Below are 25,562 nucleotides of genomic sequence, written 5' to 3'. Positions count from 1 at the left end.
CCCCAGTGAGTAAAGATAAATGACATTTGGAAATTAACCCATTACATAGTCTTTTCCAATAAAGTGCTTACTGAAATATTAAATTGTAAATGAAGATGCTTCACGTCTCATTTGAAAGTCAGAAAGACACCTATTTGTAATTCCACTACTGGTTTTCTTTTTTTTTCCCTCTTGGAGATTTCATTTCTCCTGAAAGGTTTGGGGCTGACAGCCTCAGAGGACAAAGTCTTCATTAATCCACCAAACCGTCACAGCAGTTACAATGCAAGCTGCTCTGCACTGTTTATGTGCTGCAGCTTTTGCTGGGAAAGGAGCAGTCCAGAGGGATGCAGCATTAGCTTACACTTTGCAGCGTTCAGCCTCCAAAAAAAAAAGAGTTGTTCAGCTCTTTATTGACCTGCACCTGCATTAATTTAACTGGGTTTAACTGTTCGTGGATTTAAGGTGGCCTGGTGGGCAACACAGACTCACTATAAGGTTTTCAGACAGTATAGGTCCTCCAGGCTCAGCCTGACCCAGGATGCACCTTGAAGCTGAGCCTTGCTCAGATATTTAAAAAGTGAACAGTAATACTACAGGGGTGCACACTCAGCCACAAGTGTTACTAGTGTTACCTTGGCAGACCTTGTGGTCCCTAGGTTTGCCACCCCACACCAAAGTAATGGGGTTGCACAGGGGTAAAAACACTCCTGTTATTGCAGGGCAAGTCGTTCTAGTTTTAAAGCAATATAAAATGCATGCAAGTTTCATACAGTACTGTTGGTGAGATTTGTTTTGGAGTAAATATTCCTATATAAATATCCTCGTTGCAGGCTAGGATCTATTTGCATGCTAACAAGAAGGCAGAGACAAAACGTTTTCAAAAATTCTCATCTTCAGCACAGCCATTGCTGTGATGTCGGTTTTTATTCTATGAATGTGGAACTGGACCAAGCCTAACAACATCAGCTCACTTCAGAGAGGTGCCCAGCAGGAATGACTTTCACTTCCAACCTGAGCTGGCTCAAAACCAAGGACCCAGAGGGCAGAACCTCCCCTTCTCATTATCAATTGGTATCAGAGCCAGTTTCCCATTTTCTTTTAGTGCTAGCAACTTGATGATAACAGAATTATTAAAGCCATATAATGTTAAATATTATGGTAATTAGATAATCTCCTATAACTATTATTTTTAAAGACTGTTGTTCTTCACTGGCTTATTCCTTTTGATGTCACAGGACAGACTTTGTCTTATATGTTTTGCAAGCACTGCCACTGCATGAATATAGCCTATGCTCATGGATGGAGTTTGTTTCTGCTAATTTAATTGTGATTTGGCTTATTAATAAATTCCTAGTATACAAAAGGCCTGATCTTGTTCTCATAACCATAAACAAATCCTAGCAGTAAAGGAGCAAAACTTTTGGTATTAACTATCAAAACGTGTTCTATTAGTTTTATTATCTGACCAGAATGATCCTGATTGTGTTACCTCCTCTGCATCCAATGTCTTCAGGCCACATTCTGCAGGTAGGAAATGAGGAAAACAGAGAGGTTTTCTTACATCAGCTCTTCTCACTAAAGATTATAGTCTTTGCCATTAAATCCTAAACAAATGACAATTCACGTGCATGTTTAACATTGTTTAACTCCTGTTTGAGATCAGTAGTTTGAGTTTTTACAGAAATTTTGTACTCACCTGCCTATGAAGTCTGGATTCTCTGCAATGAATGTGAACAGAATAAACCCTCCTTGCAAGGGTACCAGAAAGCCCCTTCAGGAAGGCTTCTGCACCACTGGTTTATGTTGCTAAAATGGGAGTGATGCAAAAAAACCCAGCCTTAAGAACATGTTGAAGGTACAAATTAATGCCCATATGAGCCTGCCAAACTTCTCAGTGTTTTTTTCCTTAGGCTTAAAGTTGGGGGGTGGGAATAGACAGGACAGAGCAAAACTTTTTTATAGAGTGTGACACAATAAATGCTTCATAACAGTCATATACATTTATAATGACATACTGTACTAGTGCAATTCTTCTGTTCTGGGCATCAGTGAGAGGGGATGTAATTCACAGTACTTTTTTTGGCTTTTAGTAATTATTTCCTAGAGTCAGAAATGAGTGACTGCGCAGTCTCAATTCTGACTCAGTCTCATGCTGTTAGTGATAGTGGCATTTTAACTGATATTGAAGCAAGGACAGAAAATAACATTTAAGAGCAAGCAAGAATGACAGAAATGCTAAGATGAGGAGAATAAAGAAGAAAAATGCTAAAATGGTAGTTCAGAAAAGAACAAAGTGTGGGGAGAAATAATTTTATACCAGAACTGTAGAAAGAGTACTTGACCCCAGACTGAAAAATGGGAAAGCTGCTATTTCTTGTCAGACCAGCTTGATTTTCAATCTAGGCTGCTGAATGACAATTTTCCTCTAGTCTGATCCTGTGTCTTTTAATTAACCGGAGTTGTCATCCATATCTTTAAGATTTTGATGTGAGCGGGCGCTCATCTCTGTTGATTTGCTCAACACTCTGCATGCAGAAAGCAGCAGCTGCTGCTGGTGATCCCAGGGCTGATTTGTCAGTGTTCCACTGGAAATATTTGCCTAAATGAAGTGAGCTGTGCGAGGAGGCACCTAGTCTAATTGGAGCATTAGGTCTGTGCAGTAGGTGGTATGCAGGTGGTTTTTTGCTGGTTTTCTGTCAGCTGGTAATTTATCTGTGGCACTTATGGGGTTTTGATGGATGTAGGTAGTGCAGTTGCATGGAAGAGCCATTATACGCTGGTACAGTGTGGCCATGCTGTGACTTACAGCATTTTCAGAGTGCTTTGCTCCCCCTGGGCTCTCACACATTGTGCACTTTGAGTAGCAGCTACCATGGACCTCAGTGGGGATCCTGGGCAAGGTCTCGACCTAAGTGATACAGATGACTCAATTATGTTGCCCCCACCTTTGCAGCTCCTCACTGGAATGGTTTCAGCACAATTGTGCTGAGTGATGACACAAAGCATAGCTGTCAAAATCACCTGCTAAAATCTTTAAGTTTTGAGAGTCTTCCAATGTGACGCTCCTGCTCCTACATTCCAACATTTTCAGTGGATAGGTGTAACAAGCATATCCCCATCCTTGCCAAGGGCCCACTACTGAACTGAAATCATACAAGGTTTCACTGATAGAGCTGTAGCAATGCAGCCCATGGGAGATTATTATCTCTCATTATTATAAGATTATTATTTAGAGATTATTATAAGCTCATTCTGCGATGCCCCTTGTATTAGTTGTGCAGGCATCTTTCAACAGCAGCTCAGGCAACATATGTATAAGAGATGTCTCCTCTCTCCTTCCTTCCCCCCCAGCAACTCTAGCTTCTGCTGAGATGCTGCAGCTCCTTCAGCCCCAATTCACCAGACAGGCCAACAGTTCCCTTCTCTCTCTTCTTTTCCCTGTCATTAATCCAGTGTGGTAGCTGTCACCTTAACCCAGCTGTACATCAGAGAAGAAGATACTGTGCTGTTCTGGCAGCAATTTGAGCTGAAAGGAAAGATTTTGCAGGGAGAGTTGGACCTTTGGATAGTGAATTGAGTGATGGCACCACAGAAGAGGAAAGACTCTTTTTCCAGTGTAGCTCGTAGTTTTTGCCAGGCAAGAACAACCATGTGAATTACCCATACAATTTTCATATGTGTGGGTAATCAACCTGGCAGTGTTTCAAAATGCTTGGGTAGGTCTTGTCCCAGCTAGGAAAGATTTAAATATAATTAGAAATCAATGCTAAGAGGAAATTATATTTCTGCCCATGAAAATTTCCAAGATCTCCAAAAAACTTTTCATGCTGTAATGGGAGGAAAATTTAAAAAGCTGAGATACAGTGAAAATCAGGTAATAGGTAAAAATAGTTCACAAAACTAGTTCGCAAAGCCTATAGCTCTGTATTCTGTCTAGAGGATGGTTTCATTTCAACCCAAATTTCTGTTGTAGTTACAGCATTTTTTAACTACACCTTCATTAAATGTTTAAAACATTTTATTTTGGGACCAGCAAATAGATTTGGCTTTATTTTTTTTAATATTACTGGGAAAATATTTACAAAGAAGTTCCAGAAGTTTTCCCCAAATGTAAACATTTTTGCCTCCAACAGATTCAGGTTTCAAAACAAATGTTTCCCAATTAAATTTTTCCTTGAAGAATTAATGATATGTCTATTAGACACCATTAGTTCTTACTTAATTTTAGCCCAAGGGCAACAGTGACTGTGCACCTTATTTCAGTTTTAGTTTCACTAGCCTTATAGCAGTGTTGTCAAGGTTTTTCTTCCTTAGGAGTTGAATAAATTCTGACCAATTATGTTGTTGTTTTAGTCATCCTGGTTGTATGATCTCATGATTATTCCATATTTTTCTAACATATCCATTGTACCAAAGTGGTTATGTATCATCCATTGCAGCAGTTATTTCATGTTTCTAAGAAAATGTAACATTCATTCATAAACACAAGAACAAAAGGCAGAAGAAACATTTTATTTCAGATTTACCATAAGGAGTGTGCAAATTACTAACCACATATGAAAAAGAAACTAAACCAGATTAACAGATGTAAAATCATTATACATTCAGGAAAAAACCTCAGAGTAGGCAGAGAGAGAGAGAGTGGTAAACAGATTAGTTGCTGGAGAATCACTTGGTCCAGAACTAAACAAGTATAAATAAAACTAGGAAAAAATCCCTTTTCTTTTTTGCTGTGTGAATGGTGATGGTGGGTGATGCCACTGCAGCTGTAGGGGAAGCTGTGGAGCGGTGGGATGCATCACACCTATAACACAACTACTGCCTCTGAAGTTCACAAATCAGACACAGGGTGCCTCTGCGAGCAGACCTGACTCACTGTTGGTGTTCCTTGTTTGACCTGGTTGGAGTGGACGTCTTGGTGAGATGAGGCGTTCTCTCTCTCAGGTACAAGGGACTCCCCTGGGAGCTTTCTTCTCCCAGGAAAGTTTCCCTGTTGGGTTCTGCTTTGCAATGGGAGGACCTGAGCCTATTTTAACTACTTTCTTCTCTAGGAGAACAACACTTAAATACTGGCTTGAAGAGGAACACACAAGGGTTTTGAGTACTCAAATCCCAGGCTGAGTTTCTTTCCCTTTCCCTAATTCAGTTAGAGAGCTTCTGAAAGGTCCTTCGCTGACGTGGAAACTGAAATCCTATCATTAGTGAGGCATCCTTGGTTAGAGAACAAGCTTTCATGATGGTCTTGGTTTAGCCCCACTTTGGGGGGAGCACTTCAAAGCCCCACAGATAGTACCCACTGAAGCTCATTGGCCAACCGCAATGGGACGTGGGTGTTTCACTCCAAAAGGGCTAACACAGTTTTGCTGGGTGCTGTGCAAGAGACTGCCATAGTTGCTAGGAGAGCTTTGTCAGTAGAGGACACATAGTCCTGAGCTGGATTCACTGGCACTGGTCCAAGGAGTGCCAATAAAATCTGGAACTGACTGTCATTTATTTGTGTATGAAAGGAGCTGTACAGCAAGATGTACCAACCGTATATAATGTGAAATAATGCATTTAAAAGGTCAACATTGCAGTCCACTAGTGTTTAAAATAAAACTCCAGAAAGGTGAATTTCTGTGCTTAGAAAGTTGTGAAGTCTCCCTTTGTAGCTGAGTTGCAAGATAATAGATTTTAAATGAACCACTAACTTTTGATTGCCTTTGCAAGTGGATACAGCTAAAGCCACCAGCTTTTGATGAAAAGGAGAATCAACATTTCTCTTTAGGCTGTGTTTATATAAACAGGCAGCTGCTTGAATATGTTGAGGTGAGAGGAATGTGAGCAGAGAAACAGAAAAAGTGAGTGGAAATCTCTAAGAAATACCACTAATACATTGGACTTCAGTTCAGCATTTTGTTGTGGGCATCATTTGTATTTATATACTGTCAACATAGGGTGAATGAATGGAACTACAGTAAATGATATGTACAATTTGAATTTCTTAGTGTGCTCGAGACGTGATTCTGTTTCTCTAGCAAAAAAGATGATTTCTTTTCCTGCCCTTTCAGGGATTAGGTAAATCCCCATGAGTGATGACAACAGACAGAACTGGGGCTTGCAGAAATACAGAATGGAAAATATACTTGACACTTATGAGAAGTGAACTCTGAGCTGGTAGTGTGGTTAGACATGCAAGCCTCATTTCACAGTACTGAAATATTGCCTTCTCATTCTCCTATCTTGAATCATGAAACCCCACATTCTTCTAATGATTCTTTCAGGGAGGGAAATTAAATTATTCATATAAAGAACCAGAATTGCTCAAACCACATCCCTTTTTTTTAACTCGACCAAACTAGAACTTCTGCCCAAGTTTGGATCATTTGGGATAAAATTCTCATAGTGTTCCCTGGCTGGTTGTCTTCTCCTGTACCTTTGTGTTCTTCACCTTCTTCCAATAGCCTACTTTAAAACTCCTGTAGCTACTTCTGGTATCAGAAATCACATCTTGCTGGGTGTTCCCATGTATGGAGCATGATGTATGGAGGAAGAGGAATTTCAGGGTAATTTGTTGCCCTAATGCCCAGAAAGGAGTTTGCTGCCATGAAGAAGGCCTGAGCAGCTGTTCAAGCAGGAGAGGGGAAGTTAGGCACAGGCAGAGAAGAAGGGGTTTGCATTGTGTCCTGAATGAAGTGTGTGTGTTAGGGATGCAAGAGAGGGGAGGTGGAGCAAAAACTAAGAGCCTCCAAGCTTTGGACATCATTTAGAGAAGGGTTAGAGATGAGAACAAAGGTAATGAAAGAGGTACAGTGTTTAAGTGCTTGGATAATTGAAAGGCCCTTAACTCGAGACTGAACTTCTGGTGAAGGAAGCTGACTTCAGTGTAAAGTTCTTCGAGACTGCTTGTCTGACGTCCTATGCACTTTAGAGTACAGGCAGCCAAGGACTTAGAAACGTTGCCTTCAGACACCTTTGCATCTCTTTTTAAATTCTGTTAATGCAGTAAAAGCATCTTGAGTAGTTTTTCTTTTCTCAACAAATCCTATATGCTGCCATGTAACAAAGGAGCAATGTTCAGTCACTGCAATGTGTAATTTTCACTTGTAGCCTTAGATGTGGCAACAGTTGGTTCCCCAGAAGCTGTATGTTTGCTTGTCTGCTAGGTACTTGGGTGCTTTTCAGTACCATTCACCTACACAGAACTTCAAGAGGGGATCCAGGACTAAACCATGGGCCTCTGTGGTATGGTCAGATGAACAGCTGGGATCAGAGTAACAGGTGTTTATTTGGGGTATTTTAAATGCTTTTGCTAAGTGCATCTGAACTGCAGACCTTTCGCTAAGTATTGGCTTTATATTAATTCTCTGTCTGATTTGCGATTTGTATCATGGTTTGTGGCAGTGGCTGTAGAAGATTTCAGGGCAGTTTTTTTTTTGTCTGAAGAGAAATAGTGACTTGTAGGCTGTCTGGAGAAGAGGCAGTTGAAGTTCCTACAGAAAATACTTGCGTTCTCCGTGATAACAGAAGATCTGGTTTGCATCACTGGAGAAAGGTAGGGTGTGACATGCTCTTGAGGCATGTCAGCCATGTCTTTGGCTGAGGATTTGCACCAAGGTGTATAATTTTCATTATAGAACCATAAACACTATATTGAAAAAATCTTAAATGCTTTGTATTTCCATGTTACTTTTATGGACTTGCTCTGAGTAACCTGCCATCTGGTATTTTTTTCGTGCAGGGCAGAATGAGGTAAGGGGGGAGAAATGCTGACTGCTTCCATGCTGTTGCTCAGCTTCCTCTGTGGGAAATGTGACACCTGTCCCCTTTCCTTAATGCCCAGCCTGGCTCACCGCATGAAATTCTGCACAGTAAAATCAGAGCTGACTCTCAAGGCCTGCTTTTTGGAATAGTCATAAAGCAGCTTTCTTGTAGCATGCTGGAAAAAAAAATGCAGTGAAAGTCATTCTGATGACAACTAGAGGGAAGTAATAATGTTCTTTGCAAACTTACATGTAAAAACCAAGAAAAATAAGTGCAAGAACTGTGTAAGGGAGGGGACTCTGATGTCTGAGTGCTACATACCTGTAGAAAGTCTTATGTTTATAGATATAGGGGTCAAACAGAGATTTCCATTACCAATTGCTTTTAACATTGGCTCTGTAGTGCTTCCCTTCTTTTTTCTTTCCCCACCCCCCCCCCCCTTCCTGTTCTGCTTTGGTCCCTTCTGGTGTGGAATAAGCTGTGCAACGTATGCGGTATGTGCAAAAGAAAACGTAGCAATCTTGCAGCAAAATGAGTTGAGTTGATCCTGCCACAAGTCCTTCCCCCCCCCCCACCATAATCAACTAATTAATTAGTCATTGCTCTGGGGAAGTTCTCTACTCTGCTTCTTGCTGGCTGTGCTCTCTTACAAGGCTGCTCTCGATTCCATGGTCCGACCAGCTCCAGCGTCCGACCTCACCACAGTTCCCAAGCCCTTTGTGGTTTTCAGGAGGCTGCGGCAAAGATGCATTTGCACCCGAGCTGCTCGCAAAACTAAAGCCCCTCTCAAAGCTTGAGGATTGTTAGATTATGCTTTTTCTTCCAGCCCCAGTGACTGATGTGAGCATGCTCTGTGCATGCATGGCACTGGCTATTTGCCAGGTTTAGTGTAATTTTTTTTTTTTTTGAATGAGTGAGTGAATGAATGAATGACTACCTGATTAAGTTAATGAAGCTGAGCCAATGGTGGGAGGGAGCAACTTGGCTGCTGCCTGCTCTGAGAGATCTGGCAGCACATGAGACTTGCATAACGCTTTATAGCTCCATGCTGTGCTCCATATGAGCCACAGGAGAGGGCTGCAATTATTACTCGGCTTTTCGATTGAAACCAGCTGCAGGTAGCTAGTCATCCTTTTGTCCTTTTCACTGGTGTTGGGGAGTCACTTATCTTGCATCGTGGATTTCCAGTGGCAGATGGGTAAGATGCTTTCACAGAAGTGATTGCAGTGGTGAGAAAGCATGTTCGTGGCTCAGTGGCTTTTACAAAAGGTCCATTCAGATTTCCAAGCTGTGACTCACTGGACCCACAGGTTCAATGCAGGCATGTTTTTAGTTCCCGAGTTCAAAACTCCTGTATAAATAACTTTGATGGGAGCTGCGTGATTTTTTTGTTTTCTTGTTCTTTCTTCACTTGGCTGGGAGAAGGGGAGAAAAAGGTTTTCTCGTATCTGTTTTTGGTAAGGAAAGTAATTTTTAAATTCTCAGAGTTCTTTTTGGTTGTTGTTTAAAGCAAGTTCTTTCTGGCAGTCTTGGATGGTACATACCTTTGTTTCTCACATACTTAAATTAAGAGTATTGGCACTGCCTGTTAGCATACCGCCTTCATTTGTCAACGTTCCCTGCTTGAGAACAACGATGATGCTTTGCTTTCTTAGTTGGAACTGGTGGTTTTTTTAATTACAACTGGAGCCTGTGACTGTGGAGCCTGCTATGTTGTTATAATCCTACATTATTTAATTTTCTTTTGATTGCTTTTTGTGTTGTCTAGTCAGGTAGAACAGTCAGGGCAATCTCACCCTTGCTGTCCTAGCCTCAGTCAAGTGACACTGGTGATGGATTTGGGCTCTATGCCCATCTTATCTGCCTGCCATGCTTTCCATTAAGCAGGAGGGAGGCTCCCTACAACGCTGAGTCAGAAGGAGTAACTAGTCACTTGGTTTTGTGGGCTGCAGGTCCAGGGCAGGCATTTCGCTGGGAGAAGGGGTGCAGAAGAGTTGGTCTGGCTTTTTTCTTGCCCATGTGTGTTCATACCTGCACTGACCCAAGATGTTGCCTGTGTTGAGGTTGTCAGTTTGAGGGTCTGTGCAGACCAAGTGGACAGTGCTGCAGGGCACACCCAAACGTAGCTAATAGTAGACAGCTAGTAGACCCTGAATGAAGAAGAAAAAAATTAAAGAATTAGAGGAAAAAGGTGGCTGAGGAGGATGTTGAACTTTCTCTTGGCCCTCTGCAGTGCTGGAGGAATGTGCTGCATGCCTCGAGACCAGGGTTAGCTGCTGGCGTTTTGGTTTTGTGGCTGGTGATGGTCAGTGATCCTGATTTGGGAGGGCACTGAGTGTGTGCTGAGGCTATGAGCCAGGGCTTGTGCAAAATTCCTTCAGGTTAAAGCTTTGCTGAATGAAGCCTCAGAGAAGGTAAGGTGTTGGAATCCATTTCAAGGGGAATTTAACATCAGTTCATGTTTCACATTTACAGATGGACTAATTATAGTCTAATTTGCTAGCATGTGGAATCTACGAGAGAAGCAGTCAGTGGGGAGGACTTCCAAGGAAAGGCACTGAGCATGCAGCTGACCTTTGCAAATGCACCCCTAAAGCTGTACTCTTACACTGTCCCCTTATCAGCCAGGCTTAAAGGCACACTCCTCCTCGTGAGCACCCATGCTTATCTGTAAAATGGCTGCTCCGAGTTGGCTGCTGCTTGCTGGTGTTACTGACTGGATCTTCAAAGGGGTGAAACACCCCCGGTTTCTGTAATTTTTCGTGGGGGTCTTATTCATATCTCCTGGCATCAGAACCAGGCGTCTGTCTGATTTGTTTTGCAGAAGGAGAGAATGTTAGCGAGCGTTTTCAGACACATGGAAGGAGACCTGTGTGACATATCTGCAGTACAAATGTGTTCATACAGGCATGACAGTTTCTGTCACAAGTTAAAATGAGTGGCGAGTGGGTGTCACTACGTTTATAGTCACTCGTGTGAAATTTTCAATGGAAAATTGTGTAGGCAGCTCCCATTGTAGCCAGGCACATTTTAGATAAATGAAAAACATCAACAAAGTAATTTCGGTATTAGACTTGTTTATAAATGAACTCTATTCACTCATTTAAGCTGCAGAAGCGCCTCTAGGGGATGGATAGAGGAGTAAAGGATGTCTCTGAGCACTGTCAGACAAACTGGTCTTGTCAACCTGACCTCCTGCTCTGGCAGCAGTCGGTGCAGAGCAGGAGATAAAAGGTTAGATGCTGCACTGGCCACTTGTGAAGTGGCACAGGTGGGATCCATCTTTCTGTCCTGGTGTCAGTGGAGTTGGAGGAGCACTTTAATACATGTGGTTTTGCTCCACAACTTCCACACTGCCACTGGAGACTCTGGGTATGTGTGAAGGGAGTTGCTGACTTCCCTAGAACCTTGGGTTGGTGGTCCTCGTGCTCCTGGCACAGCTGCCTCCGAGGTTTTGGAAGCAGGACTTTGGAGGGGTTTGGCAGACATCTGTCAGGTTGTAAAAGCTTCAGTGCAGCATGGTGGTAAATCATCGTGCTGCTGGAACGTGCTCCAGCATCACAGCTGGGTCAGCTCTGCATTTGGGACTACGCACCTTGCAGTCAGCCTGAGCTGAAACCCCAGGCCTGAGCAGCCCCAGGATTTTCCTTTGTGGCTTCAGATAGAGGTGCTTCTCATAAGGTTAGCTGAGGTGCATTTTCTGCTGTGCAACTGAGAGAGAAAGCCATGCATCAAGCTGTGCACGCTTACATGGCTTTGCCTCAGGGCTTGGGTCCTTACTTAGCAGTTACATCCTTCCCCTTCCTCCATAGAGGCGGAAGGTTCTGGAGTCCAGTGCTTCACCCTCAAAAAAACTTCACTGTAATCAGCACTGTCAGCTCTTGCATTTTTATCACTGGTCTGTAGATATCCGATGCTATTTCACAAAACTCTGGTTCCTGCTGTCAAATGATGAGATGGGAAATTCCACTCTTGGCTAAACTAATAAGTTTCTGATCTTGTGGGTTGCAGGGAAAAGCTAGACACCTCAAACCTGAAAGGCCTCACGCAGCAGAAGGACAAGTTAAAGGAAGCAAGAATAATAATTAAAAAAACTCTTTGCCTTTATCATTTTAGTGAATCTTGTATTTGTTAATCAGTATCATGTGTTTCAGAGGCAAGAAGCAAGGTCTGACTCATGATGTTTGAGCACCCATGTTTGGCACTGCAAGGCAAGGCATTTCTGTGCCGGGGGGTGAGGATTCTGCCAATGGGGAGGACTGGGAGGGTGGCAGGATGGCCAATGCACCCTGCACTCCAGTGGCAGCCCTGACCTGGGGTCAGCTTGTGGCTCTCAGAGGAAATGCTTCCTTGCTTCCAGCCTGCCTGACATCTTGTAGAGCTTCTGTGGTACCACCTCTCTGCAAAGCATGCTGGAAGAGGAGGGATCACCTTTGCTAATAGTATTTTTTGTGTGTGTAAACAAAGGATGTAGGCAGCTGTGAATCTGTTTAGATCATCCGTGATGCAGTCCTGCAAGGCTTACTTGTAGCTGCACTGCTATATGCGCACACAGAAAGGTTTACTGCACATCCAGAACATGGCATGACTTCTTCAGATGCTGAAAATCATAGAATCCTAGAATCAGCCAGGTTGGAAGGGACCTCTGAGATAATCAAGTCCAACCCTTGATCCACTCCCGCCATGGTTACTAGACCATGGCACTAAGTGCCACATCCAGTCTCATCTTAAAAACCTCCAGAGACAGAGAATCCACCACTTCCCTGGGCACCCCATTCCAATGTCTCATTACCCTCTCTCCAAAGAATTTCTTCCTAATATCTAAACTAAACCTCCCCTGGCAGAGCTTAAGACCATGCCCTCTTGTCTTACTGATAGCTGTCTGGGAGAAGAGACCAACCCCCACCTGGCTACAACCTCCTTTCAGGTAGTTGTAGAGAGTGATGAGGTCTCCCCTGAGCCTCCTCTTCTCCAGGCTGAACAACCCCAGCTCCCTCAACCTCTCCTCATAGGACTTGTGCTCGAGTCCCTTCACCAGCCTTGTTGTTCTTCTCTGGACCTGCTCCAGCACCTCAATATCCTTCCTGAACTGAGGGGCCCAGAACTGGACACAGTACTCAAGGTGTGGCATCACCAGAGCTGAGTACAGGGGAAGAATCACTTCCCTGAACCTCTTGGCCACACTGTTCCTGATCCAGACCAGGATGCCATTGGCCTTCTTGGCCACCTGGGCACACTGCTGGCTTATGTTCAGGGCAAATATGGGCATCTATCCTGTTGCAGAACAAGGTGATGGTACCCAGGTGAACTTATGGCAGAAACCTGCAAACTTTTCTGAGAGTTAATTCCAACTCTTCATTCAGCAGTTACCTTAACTAAAATGGAAGCTAATTCTAGTGCCATATTCCTGTGCAGTTCAGGAGCACCCACCACACATAATGTGTCCCTAACCACAGTGTAAACATAGTAAAACAGGAGGCATGTGCCCTGCTTAGGACATGCACATCTCCCCTTATCCTCAAAATTCGGGAGATAGGTAGCAGAAACAGACAGTTAACCACTGGAGTAGCTTTCTAATAATTAATTTGTATCATATGCATTTGTGAATGGCTGTACTGGAACTCCATCATTTGTCTGTCCTTTTGGGAATGTGTCTTACACTATTTTTTCCTCCTAAATCTTCCTCTCCCAGCTCTGGTACCTACATACTTGCACCATAAAATTCCATGGGAAAGTCGAGCCTTTGGGCATCTCATCCCCAGTGATGTGCTTGCTGAGGTTTGCTTGTGTCACTTGCTTTTTATATTGCTTGGAGTTTGTCTGATCTGACCAGGGAGAGGAAGGATGTGCAGAATAGCTGCTCACTGTGCCGAAACCTGTAGCAATTTGCTGTGGCAGATTCCCAAAAGTATAATAAGAGCTAACACTGCAGTGGACAATCTATCTTGCAGGCGTAGTGCTGATCAGGAATCCTTTCATTTAGGCAGGAGAATTTCAAATTTTATTAGAGGTTTTCATGTTTCTTATTGATGGATCTCTGCAGTTGGCCCTCCTGGGAATTCTGCCAGAGAGCTGTGAAATTGGTCAGATTGGACAATAAACTCCTATAGCTATTGTTGGCGTGCACTGAGCTGCACATGGCAAGGGTAATGGAATCTGTAGCAGTTACAACAATGAATATGTAGCTGGCAGCGGGTAGGGTGTAGAGCAGGGGGAGAAAGCTGGCATATAGATCTGAGAGCCAGAATGCGGCTGTGGAGCCCTCTGCAATGTGTCTGTCTTTTCACCTCTCTGAATCTGATCCTGCAAGATGCCAGCCTCCTTGGAGGGGAGGAGAGAAGTGGGCTGAAGTGCCCTCCCTTCTCACTGATTTCCAGTGCTGCTGAAATTACTCAGTCCTCCTATCATGATAGGATGGGCGGGTGATTTGAGGCGGGATCATCAGACTGTGCTGCTGCTTCTGCCCAGTAACTTCTGCCCAGACATAAAGAGCTCAGGCTCAACTCTTTGAATACTGCATTAACAACTACATGCCAGGCAGGGCAGCAGTGTCTGAAGGAGGGGGAGACACAATTTTTTTATCACGCAGATAAACGTGAGAATTTACTGGTAATACCTGGAGCTGGAAGGTGAAAGTTGAAAAGTCATAGTAATCTGTGTGTTATTAGAACTTGGGATCAAAGGAGCCTTTTGACAGTAAGTGACTGGTTTGATTTGAATATCCTTGAAGTTGGAGACTGACAGCTGCCCCTCCTTGTAATGAGGCAAGAAGGCAGATGCCCCCAACCCTTCTCCTGGTGGCACATGTTGGTGTGAGCTTGCTGGCAACTGCAGGAAGGTCAGGGACCAGAGAGGATGGGGGACCAGATTTTTTAAGGAGTTTTAGAGACACAAAAAATTATGTTAGCTGCATCATGGGACTGCAAAAAGCACCTGAGTTTTGGTGGCAAAGTCCCACTGTTTGCATAGCCGGGTGCTACTGTGGTTTGCAAGCCTAGCCCAAACTTCTCTGCACCCCAAGACTCAGTCCTGGGTGCACATCACTGTGTGTTTGGAGGCATGCATTGCTGGTTTTACCTTTGCTTCAGTGAACTCCAGATAAATAGAGAAGGTCAGGTCCTCAAGCTGTAACCCAGTATCCTCTCCAGAGTTTTAAATTTATTTGATGAAATAAATAGAAAAATACCGTTTGGGGAAACATAGTAGGATTTAAAGTGCCTTACAGAGAGACGCTGGAGTTTTGCATGAAAATGCACATCCTGAGCTCCAGTGAGCAATCCCTCTGGGACCAGAGCAAGCCCAGATGGTGACTCCTCCAAGTGATTATTTTTCTGCCTTAAGCCTTTCCAGGAATTGGAGTGTGGGCAGACTGCCAGCGGACACTGGCTGTCCAGACACTTTAGCAATGTTCCGTGTGTACTCACTGCCAGAGATACCAAAGTCCAGCTGCTCTCCCTGATCTCTTTGTCCCCTTTACCTTCCCAGCCATAATTACACATGCCTGCACGCACGCACACACTTGTGTGACACACACACACACGTACAAAGCAGAAGCAAAAAATCACCTGGTGTTTGCTGCTTGTTTGCATATCTTGCAAATCGTGATTGACAGCTCTGAAGTTAAAGAGAAGGGATATCTCCAGAGTTGGAAAAATGACTTGAATCCAAAAAAAAGAGCATACAAATAACAAACCCTGCGGCACACCACAGAAGGCAGGCGTTTGTCTTTCTAGGACAGCCAGCAAAAAATTGTTTTACCAGGTTTTGTACCTCTTGCCTTTGAGACACTCTTGTTTGGGTTGTCTCCCTTTCATGCTTCCCTAGCAAAATCAGTCCTGTCTTATCTTTACTGTTGCTGGAACTTGAATTATGCTGAAAAGTTATCATTTTACTTTTAAGTCTTGAAGAAGAAGTAGGCTGTTTTATGCTGCACATTTGCATTTTTTGCAAATCCAGTCCTGTGTCTGTTAGGAGTTCAAAGTCTCACTGTGAAGTGCTTGGGCTTGGAAAAGTGGGGCAGTATTCACTGCTCTATGGCTGTCTCATCCTTTGTCTCTGTTAAATTTGTTTATTCCTCCTGTGTTCTCCAGGAGGTTTTGGGCAGCCCTTTTGTTACCGGTGATGATGAAGTCAGTCATATGAAAGACTTATGCTGAAAAAAAAAAAAAGACCCAAAAGATTTAGTATTTGGTATTTTTGAAGGATGCTAGTTTTGACATTAGAGGCCACCCAAAATTCAGTGTTCAATGCTATTTAGCAGAACAAAACCTTTGCTTCAGCTCCTGCAGAATGAAACTTTGCCACATTTCATTGAGCTTCATTGTAGTACTTTTGATGCAGAGAAGCTGAACCCGGATGCCTCGGACTTTTGGAACCACTAGCTTTGGAGAGCTTGGTTTATCCATCACAGTAAAAGAGACTGGCCCTATTTGGTTCCATGTACAAGCTCCTTCCTCTGTTGCAGGCAGAGAAGCCAGCCCTCTGCTCCCAGCTTTTCCCCATGGGAGTGTATTTAAATGCTGGGTATGCAGCTCATGTCCATATCCAGGAGAGACTGGATGATGGTCCAAGCCCAGCACGAGCTCCCAGTGGCAAGGGGAGCAGGACAAGCACCCCATGTTAAGGGCAGCATCCTGAGCAGCTGCCCTGGTCAGGATCTGCTGACTTACCTACCAAAGCTGACTGCCCAGGGCAGAAGGCTACAGTGAGCTAAAGTTAACCAAGGATGACTGCGCAAATGTGAGCTCGGTGATTTTATTTTTAGTCAAACTTAAAAAGAAAAATCCGTAAGTCATGTGTAATATAATAATTTTAGCTGTTGCCAAGACACGCTGAGCAACTGCTAGGAGGAGGGGGAAGACCCATGCTGATCTAGCAGGGACCCTGTCTCCTGGCTGCCCTCATCTGGCCGCGGTCGCGGTGCTGAGGTGGCAGTGCTGACAGATGGGGCAGGTCAGGACAGCGGTGCCCAGCCATCGCTCAGTGGGCACCGCTGCCGCCAGGCTGCCATGCTCAAGGAAGGCATCACTGGCCTTTGCTCATCTGAAGCTGCCCCAAGTCCTTTCATCCTCCCTATTGCCTCAAAGCCAGGGAATCCACCCTGAAACAGTGCTTTACTCCCCTCCCCTGGCTCTGGCTATTGGTGTTTCATTACTGTTTATCAATATTTAAAGAGTGGGATAATTAACTTAAGACTGATTGTATCAAACCATTAGAACGTTTGGACTTTTCCTGCAGGCTTACAGCAGCTTGGAGGACCATAAATGTAAAGAGTGCTCTTAAAGATAGGTTTAATCTTAGTCTAGTGTGTCTTCAAAGTACTTCATACACATATAAACATTAGCCTTATTGTTCATTAGAAGCGAGGCAGCAGGGAAAGAAATCTCCCAAAGGAATATTACTTGCCATAAGATAAGTATCATTACTGCTTCTCAGCATTCCCTTTAAAGTGGGCTGTATCCTACTTCCATCTTCTTTCACATCCGCTCTTAATTCTTTCTCCATTTTTCCTACGTGTAATGCATGCTTTTCTTGTTAAGCTGCCGGTCATGCGAGGTTTCTCAGCACTCATTCTTGCATAACTTTCAAAACAGCCAGAAATGCAGATGACAGGTGGTGGCTGGACAGGGGCTGGGGAGAAGTTTCAGTCTCCATGACGTTTGTTGTGGGACAAGGCAAGGTAGGTTTCAGAAGACAGGGGGACACTGACAGCTCCTTTTGCCTTTTTTCAAAGCATGATGTGTTTTAGATATGGTATGTTCTTTAGCAGATAGTGGAAGAGTTAGGAAGACTTTGTTGCGTTTGGGTGAATTAGGGGATGCAGAGCAGAGAAAGCAACTGTTTTGCTCCAATAGCAAAATCAGCCGAATATAAAACTGTGAGCTTTTACAGTGGTGGGGGCTTCTGGTTTGGATCTGGAAACCCAAATATGCTTTTGAGGCAGCCCCAGGGCTGAGTTTGCTCAGCGTTTGGAGCTGTGGCCGTGGCCGTGAGTGTGGTACCCATAGACTCTCTGGTCCAGCAGTCACTACGAAAAAGTATGGATTGGATCCTGCCAGAGATGGAGATGATGCCAACACCTGGCTCTGGCCAACCTGTAGGTGGCAGGAAGCATCTCCCAACACAGAGTCCTGCCTGGATACCTGGATGTGCAGTGTCAGTAGCAGAGGGAGTTCAAAGCGCTGGGTCAAAAAAAAGCCCCACACATCAAAAACCTGGCTCAGAGCCATATCTGGCTCTGTGCTGCTGCTGTAAATAGATCGCAGGGCTGAGGTTCATTGCCAGACTGGTGGATGAAGGGCACGTGTGCCTGTAATGAGCTGTGGTGTGGCAGGGGGGCAGGGAGGCAGCTGCTGCCTCCACAGCCCTACGGGGTGTGATGTGAAGTCACCCTGTGGGTGACTCTGGCATTCAAGTGTTTAGAAGTGACCCGCCACCTTCCCTCTGCACCACTAATAGCTACTTGTTGCTAACGTAAATATTTTGTGTGTGGCTGTTCCTCAGGGCTCCCTGCCTCACTCCTGTGTTTTTTAGGACACGGTAGAGTGAAGGCATTGTGCTCATTGCAGGGGAAGGAGAGTCTGGAAGAACAAACCAGGCACCACAGACACATGGAGGGTTTTCCCAGAGGAAGGAGAAAGGGCCTTGGGAAATAAATGACTGCTGCTGAATGTGGCAGTTATGGCCAGGGAGTTTCTGATCTGCCTAAAGTTTTAAACATTTTCTTGATGCATTAGCAGACATGCCCAGAATTTTTGCTGCTGCGTGGCAATGCCTGACCATTTGATTCTTTTTTACCAGAGGTTTTTTTCCTCGTTTGCTCTTTCAGAGTGTCTGCTCATTTGTTTTCTTTTCTCAGTGCTGACAATGTGACTCCCCCCTTCCTTGCCCACCCTCTCATTGCAGAATCCAGAGGAGCTGTCGGAGGATCGTGCTCACAGGGAGATGATTCCTCATGAAGTCACTGGATCCCTTGCAGAAATCAAATGTGACTTTCCATTTATCAGACTGAAATCAGAGCCAGACAGACAGTGAAGCAAGCACAGTGGAGGGGGGACGGCGAAAGATGAAATCCAACCAAGAGCGGAGCAATGAATGCCTGCCACCTAAGAAGCGAGAAATCCCTGCCACCAGCCTGCCTTCAGAGGTGAAGCCGGTCCTGCCAAACGAAAACCACCGTGCAGATAACCTAGCATGGCTCCCCACAACACCCAGTGGCCAGGGCAGCCTGGGGAGCCGGCACCGGCCCGGGGGGACGTCATCAGTGGAGGCAGGCTTGCCGCAGGGTTTGCACAAGTCACTGTCTGCAGGGCTGGACTATTCCCCGCCGAGTGCGCCCAGGTCCGTTCCAGTCTCCACCACTCTTCCCACAGTGTACTCGCCCGCCCTCTCCCAGTCAGGGACCCCTGTTTCCCCCGTGCAGTACACACACCTGCAACATACCTTCCAATTCGTCGGGCCCCAGTACAGTGGATCGTATACCGGATTCATCCCCTCACAGCTGATTTCCCCAACAGCCAATTCTGCGACTGGCGCCGTGGCAGCAGCCACAGCCGTTGCAACCACTCCATCCCAGCGGTCCCAGCTGGAGGCTTATTCCACTTTGCTGGCCAGCATGAGCGGCTTAAGCCAGCAGGGGCACAAAGTTGAGCCGCACCTGGTCAGGACACCTGGACTGATTGCTGCTGGGTCTCCTCCACCCACCCAGCAGAACCAGTATGTCCACATTTCCAGCTCTTCCCAGAGCACTGTCAGAAATGTCTCTCCTCCAACCATCCCAGTCCCCCTGCACCCACATCAGACAGTGATCCCGCACACCCTCACCCTCGGCCCTTCCTCTCAAGTGGTGGTGCAGTACACAGACTCGGGGGGCCACTTTGTCACCAGGGATACCCCCAAGAAACCCGAGAGCAGCCGGCTGCAGGCAATGCAGGCCAAGGAGGTACTGAACGGCGAGATAGAGAAGAGCCGGAGGTATGGCATTTCGCCTTCTGCCGACCTGGGTCTAGTCAAAGCAGGCAATAAACCAGCTCCCCATCATTACGAGACCAGGCACGTGGTGGTCCACTCGAACCCCGCTGAGTACGGTGCACGGGATTCCTCAGGTGTCCGAGCCTCTGTCATGGTGGTCCCCAACAGCAGCACGCCCACGGCAGACATGGAGGTGCAGCAGACCACCAACCGTGAGACCTCTCCTTCAACCCTCAATGACAAGGGAAGCTTGCACTTAGGAAAGCCAACCCACCGGTCCTATGCCTTGTCTCCACAGCAGGCTCTGGGCCACGAGGGGGTGAAGGCAGTGGCCACACTGTCCCCTCACACCGTCATTCAGACCACCCACAGCGCCTCTGAGCAACTCCCTGTTGGGCTGCCAGCGACGGCTTTCTACGCCGGGACCCAGCCGCCGGTGATTGGCTACCTGAGCGGTCAGCAGCAAGCCATTGGGTACCCCAGCAGCCTGCCGCAGCACCTGGTGATCCCTGGCACCCAGTCCCTGCTGATACCGGTTGGTAGTGCGGACGTCGAGCCGTCAGGAGTCACGCCCGCGATCGTCACGTCGTCTCCTCAGTTTGCAGCAGTGCCTCACACGTTCGTCACCACCGCCGTCCCCAAGAGCGAGAACTTCAGCGCAGAGCCCCTCACCACCCAGCCTGCCTACCAGGCCACCATGGTGCAGGCGCAGATCCACCTGCCTGTGGTGCAGTCCATCGCCTCCCCTGCTGCCGCACCTCCCACGCTGCCCCCTTACTTCATGAAGGGGTCGATCATTCAGCTGGCCAACGGGGAGCTGAAGAAAGTAGAGGACTTGAAAACAGAAGACTTCATACAGAGTGCGGAAATTAGCAACGACCTGAAAATAGACTCCAGCACTGTGGAGAGGATTGAAGAGAGCCATAACCCAGGCATTGCCGTGATACAGTTTGCAGTTGGGGAGCATCGAGCACAGGTAATGGCAGCACACGGTGGGGTGGGGGCATTGGACTGGGGTGCATGCTGTGGCCCCCTGGGCAACAACACATCTCATTTGCTTTGGATCCACTCAGGGTTGGTTCTTCATCCATCCCTGAGACAAACTGTGAACCAAAAATCATCCCACTCACCATGCTGGGAGAGCCATCGGAGTCACACTGATGATAAATGTAGTCTTTTGGATATAAAATAGGTCTTTTTTTTATAGCTGGAGAACTCACAGGAAGACTTACTTGATTATCATGGGTTTTGATTAAATACAAAATGGTATAAGCAGTATAAGAGGTTACATTTTTCATTTTGGTAGGTGATTTTTACTGTCCAGGTTAGATTCACCTCAAAACCTACCCTAGAGTGATAGGTAGGCCACAAGGCAGTGAATTTCCATGGCTTGAAAACTTGGAGATGCCTGGGAATGGCTCTCATACATAAGTTACTGAAATGCACTGCAGAGCATTACTGAGGCTTTGGTTGCAGGTGGTTTTAACACTGCGTGGCTCACATAAGTTCTGTGATCAAGGGAAATTTGGAAAGAAAAACCATCTATGTGTTTGGGTACGCTGTGCTTCTGACCTTTATATCTCGGTTTCCAATGCAGGAAGAAAACTTGTAACTTTCCAGAGGTTAAGAATGAGTACATATTGATCTTAAGGCATTATCCCAATGCTGTCTTTTTTCTAAGCAATTTAGACACTGGAAAGTTCAGATATACTGTGTGTAGCATTTTGCTTCCTAGACGTACTCTGTTCAAATAATACTGTTGCAAGTGTTTTTGGTTGGTCGGAGTGCTGGGAACTGCAGCATCTGCACCACTGATGCTGCACCCTCAGCATGGGAGAACCAGAACAAGAGATGGGGAGAGAGGAACTGGACAAGAACATATAGTAACACACGTCAGGCTGACAGTTTGGAGAAGAAAACCAAACAGCAATGGTACCACAGAGCAGATCACACAGAAGATTTCTTACAGTCGCAGCAGTCTGTCCTTCCTGTCCTTCCCCAGTTTCATAGACATGGTAAATTACTACATATGGCAGGTCCTCTTTCTTATGTCAAACATACAGATTCCCTGTATGGGTTTGTTCATGTCCTTGCATCTGCATAGCTGATAGAAGTTGGGCCTCTGGTGCTTCAGTATAAAGACACTCGATTTTTTTTCCTCACTGCTTGACTGTATTTTGGCTCTTCTCAGGCTCTAGGATTTGAGGAACTGTCCTTGGATCAGGACCAGTTACTAGAATTTGTCCGGTGCCTTGAATAATGAGATTTCAAAAGAAGCAGTCTCTCTTCTACAATTTTCATCTTGCTAACATTTCTCTCCCTGCAGCCAGGCCATGGGTCTCTGCACCAGCAGAAGAGGTACAAATTAGCAGGTAGCATTTATGTCATGTGTCATACACAGATCTGTCAATGCAGGCGATGTGCCGTAGTCCTGGGCACCAGGAAGAGCTGCGCCTTTGCAGGGGGTGGAGTGCCATCCTCTGGCAGAAAGCAAGCGAGTCTGAGGCTGTACAAATCCAGGGCCTAGCACACAGGTCTCACCCAGCAAAGTGTCACCTTACAGAGAAGCCTATCAGGAGCAGGCTGACATCAATGCAGCCAAAATACTCCCCAGCTGTATTTCCCACTGGGGATGCTTCCAGAATGGAGGGCGAGTCACGTAGAGATATGATTAGAAACGGGGGTTTAATTTAGGTTTCCTGCTGATTCCAGGACTTGGGTCTCTTCCCAGATCAGCTGTGTCCCTGCATAGCAGGGATGGCTCTGCTCGTTTTCCCTTGCCTGGGTTGAGAGAGGTGGAGAGAGGGAGAGAGTGTTTCTATGTGCTTGAAGTCTCTGTGACCTCACCCTCAGCCTGTTGTGGCTCTGTGAAAGCATTCAGACTTATTTGCAGGTGTGCAGCAGTCATTACTTGTAGAAAATTGCCTTGAGTGAAGAAGGCTTAGTCTGCTCACTGAAAGAACAGTATTTAGTCACGCTGCTCTGAGCAGTGGCACTGTGGTGCTGCTGCACTGAATATATGTCTTGACTCCAGAGTGCTAGGGAGATATATCTGCGTGTGTAGTGTAGCTTCACAAAGTATTTTATTACAATTAAGTTTCAGTTGCATACATGCTTTTGGAAGAAGAGAGCTTTTCAAGTGGTATTATCAAGGGAATGTAAGTTGTAAAGAGTAAGTGCCATACAAAAATAGTGTTGTTATCATTAGCTTTGGCTCACTTACTCCTCCCAGGGATCTCTGGGAAGTCATTATAATATTGATGAATCCGTATTTTCAGACTCTGAGCAAACATTAGCTAATTTTTTCACCAATTGAAGGACAGAGGTAGGAGGTTATTTTCAGCTGAGCATATACAACTGTAATGTAAACAGGGAGGCACCATGCAGCTGCTGTTGTATGGTATCAGTGCAAGCCCGCAGCTGCCCCTGCCCAGCATGGCACTGAGGCAGAAAGAGGGCATTCTCCCTCCTTTCCCAGTCCTCCAATCACCTGGTAAATCCAACCCTTTGCTGGGTATGAAAACCTAGAGGAAAATTAACCCACCTAAAGGCCTTAATAACTGAACTAACTGGCCCTAGAGGGATGCTAGGTTTCCATTTCACAGCATCCCGGGTCTGGATTAGGAAGAAGTCAAGTAAGTATCAGCTGGCCAGAACCTAAAGTTCAGCTGTTACTCCTCTGCATTTTAGCTGCCTAAAAGAGAAGACAAGTGGATCTACATCTCTTTGCAATTCCACATATTATTATTATAATAAGACTTTCATCATTATTACCTGTCCTTTCTTTGGCTACCAGGAGCAAGCAGAAACTGGTAATTCATCCCCATTGATATTAAGGTCAAAACACACAGGCAAAGAAAAATAAGTTCTCTGAAATGCTGCATTTCAGTTCCTAATCATTCCTAAAATATAGTTTAAAAAGAAAATATGAACATGCAGTTTTTAATTTTCCTTTTTTAAAAAAAAACAGAATCATAACCTCTAGAGATCAAAAACTCCTATTAGAGCATGTAGTTAGTAGCTCTAACTAGTCTGGTTTACTTTAGTGTATATTTTTTTAGATTGTCATAGTTTAGTTATCCCCTTACATCCCCGCATGCCCACAAACCAATTACTTTTTCTTTGAGCTCTTTTTTTCATTATCTTTGGCACTGTAACAGCACAGAAAGAGAGATGTTGACTCAGTTCTCTGCTGCAGATGGACATCTTTCCCAGCCTTCTCATCATGTGATCTCTGTGTCCCCTGGTCATGGGACAGTAAGTCCTTGTGTCTCCAAGTGACGGCATAGCTGTGGTCTGTCTTCAGATGCATGTTACTGAATTCTGGGAGTGCAGCAGATGATAAAGCTCATGTGATAAAGTTGACAGCCCGTGGCCTTCTGGACAAGAGGTGGCTTCTCTTGAGAAATGATGGGATTGCGTGACTGTGGAGGGCAGTAGCCCCCAACACTGAAGCCCTGACTGCCTTTGTTACAGTAACAGCGTACTGAAGCAGGGCTAGGTGCAGCTCTGGGGGGATGCTCAGTCAGACCAGGTGTCATGGCGAGTGGTTCCTGTGGCACGAGGTGCTGCCCACAGCCCCATAGATCTCTCACAGGAAATCCACTCTTGTGAAGGCAGTGGAAGTTTTTTGGGGGATGGGGGGGAACATTAGCAGTCCCACAGTTTCTGAATAGGGGGGGCCGTGTGGGAGCATGGCACGGCAGAGACTTCTCTCTATGAGAAGGCGAGCTTCTATTCCATGGAACTGCCCAGTTGTTTTTTGGGCCCGAGGAGTCTTTCAGCACCCGCAGCAAAGCCTTCAGCAGAGAGCTCTGCTGCTTAATTGCACATTGTTTCCAGAACCACTTCCTTCTCTTTGTTTCCAGCCTGCCACTCCTAGTTTCATCACATTTTAATAATATTATGGAGAAAAACACTTAATTGGAAAATGTATGTTTACATTTATTAAAATACAGTTCACATGAAACACTTTCATTAGGCACTTTTTGCTTTAGTGCTTGTTATTTTGATTGCATCAGTGAGGCCCAAGACTAAAGTTGTTGGTGTTTCTAAATGATGAGAAGGGTATTTTCTGGGCATTAGATCTTACACCTCCTAGCTGTCTGAATTGCCTGCCTTGCCTACTGAGTTTGGCTGAAAAATAAAATTATAAAAGGTTATAGAAAGTTTCAGATATTCAGTGGCTGCTGTAGAAGAGTTTTGGGTGTTTTCACTAATCAGTGTTAAAAACTAGAAATATAAATGTAGCTTGCAGTAGAGTCTCAGTGTACTTCAAGAAAGACCAACATGTTGGTTTCTTGCTTTATCATCTTAGTAGTGGGTAAACAACTTCCAAATTTCTTTCTCTCCTACAATAACCATGACAAGATATTGGGGGAGGAAGCTTTTAAAATTATTTTTTTGTGTTTTAATGGAGTGGTCAGAAAAAAATTATGTGGGGGTGTTTTTACTGAAATGTCACACTTAAAAGGTCCTTGACTACTATAGCTTGTAGAGAATGATTACCTCAGATCCCTCATTAGCTGAATCCAGAAGCAACCAGATAAAACAGGACTTGATAATCCATGAGGGAGCCCATTTCAAATCAGTCATGGTACATGCACACCGTGACCAGATCATGGAGATTCTGGCATTTCATTTTTATTTTTATTGTGTTATTCATGATCACCACCAGTTTGTTCAGTGATTGACAGTTCAGGCAAGTGTTTGGGATGTTACATTAAAAAAATCCCAAAGCATGATGTCGCGGTGCGGTGGAAGTGTGTTCACATCAAGAGGAACTTGGGTGTTGATGAGGAACATCAAGAGGAACTTGTGTGTTGGTGAGGGTGATGCACACAAGCATGTATGATTCCCACAGATAC

At 45.2% G+C, this 25,562-nt stretch overlaps 2 protein-coding genes across 9 annotated transcripts in view; both read left to right on the top strand.

Annotated features, from left to right (window-relative positions):
• Positions 1 to 25,562, top strand: part of ATXN1 (ataxin 1) — a 476,222-nt gene that overhangs the window by 190,382 nt on the left and 260,278 nt on the right. For 5 of the 8 annotated variants that reach the window (XM_051799176.1, XM_051799174.1, XM_051799175.1 and 2 more), the window contains one exon: positions 18,631 to 20,671. The exons of 2 other annotated variants lie outside the window; for them this stretch is intronic. In XM_051799176.1, the coding sequence (XP_051655136.1) occupies positions 18,791 to 20,671 (1,881 nt within the window). In that variant the 5' untranslated portion in view covers positions 18,631 to 18,790. Of the gene's footprint in view, positions 1 to 18,583; positions 20,672 to 25,562 lie in introns of all 8 variants that reach the window. One more of the 8 variants, XM_051799178.1, reaches the window with a different exon arrangement.
• Positions 1 to 25,562, top strand: part of LOC127476333 (uncharacterized) — a 414,088-nt gene that overhangs the window by 172,367 nt on the left and 216,159 nt on the right. The gene's annotated exons all lie outside the window — the stretch shown is intronic.

The sequence above is a fragment of the Manacus candei genome, unplaced genomic scaffold (assembly GCF_025592945.1).
Source record: "Manacus candei isolate 608988 ecotype Guabito, Panama unplaced genomic scaffold, ASM2559294v1 h1tg000049l, whole genome shotgun sequence".
Classification (NCBI taxonomy): domain Eukaryota; kingdom Metazoa; phylum Chordata; class Aves; order Passeriformes; family Pipridae; genus Manacus; species Manacus candei.
The sequence above is the reverse complement of the archived record's forward strand: the minus strand, read 5'-3'. Positions and strand labels throughout refer to the sequence as shown.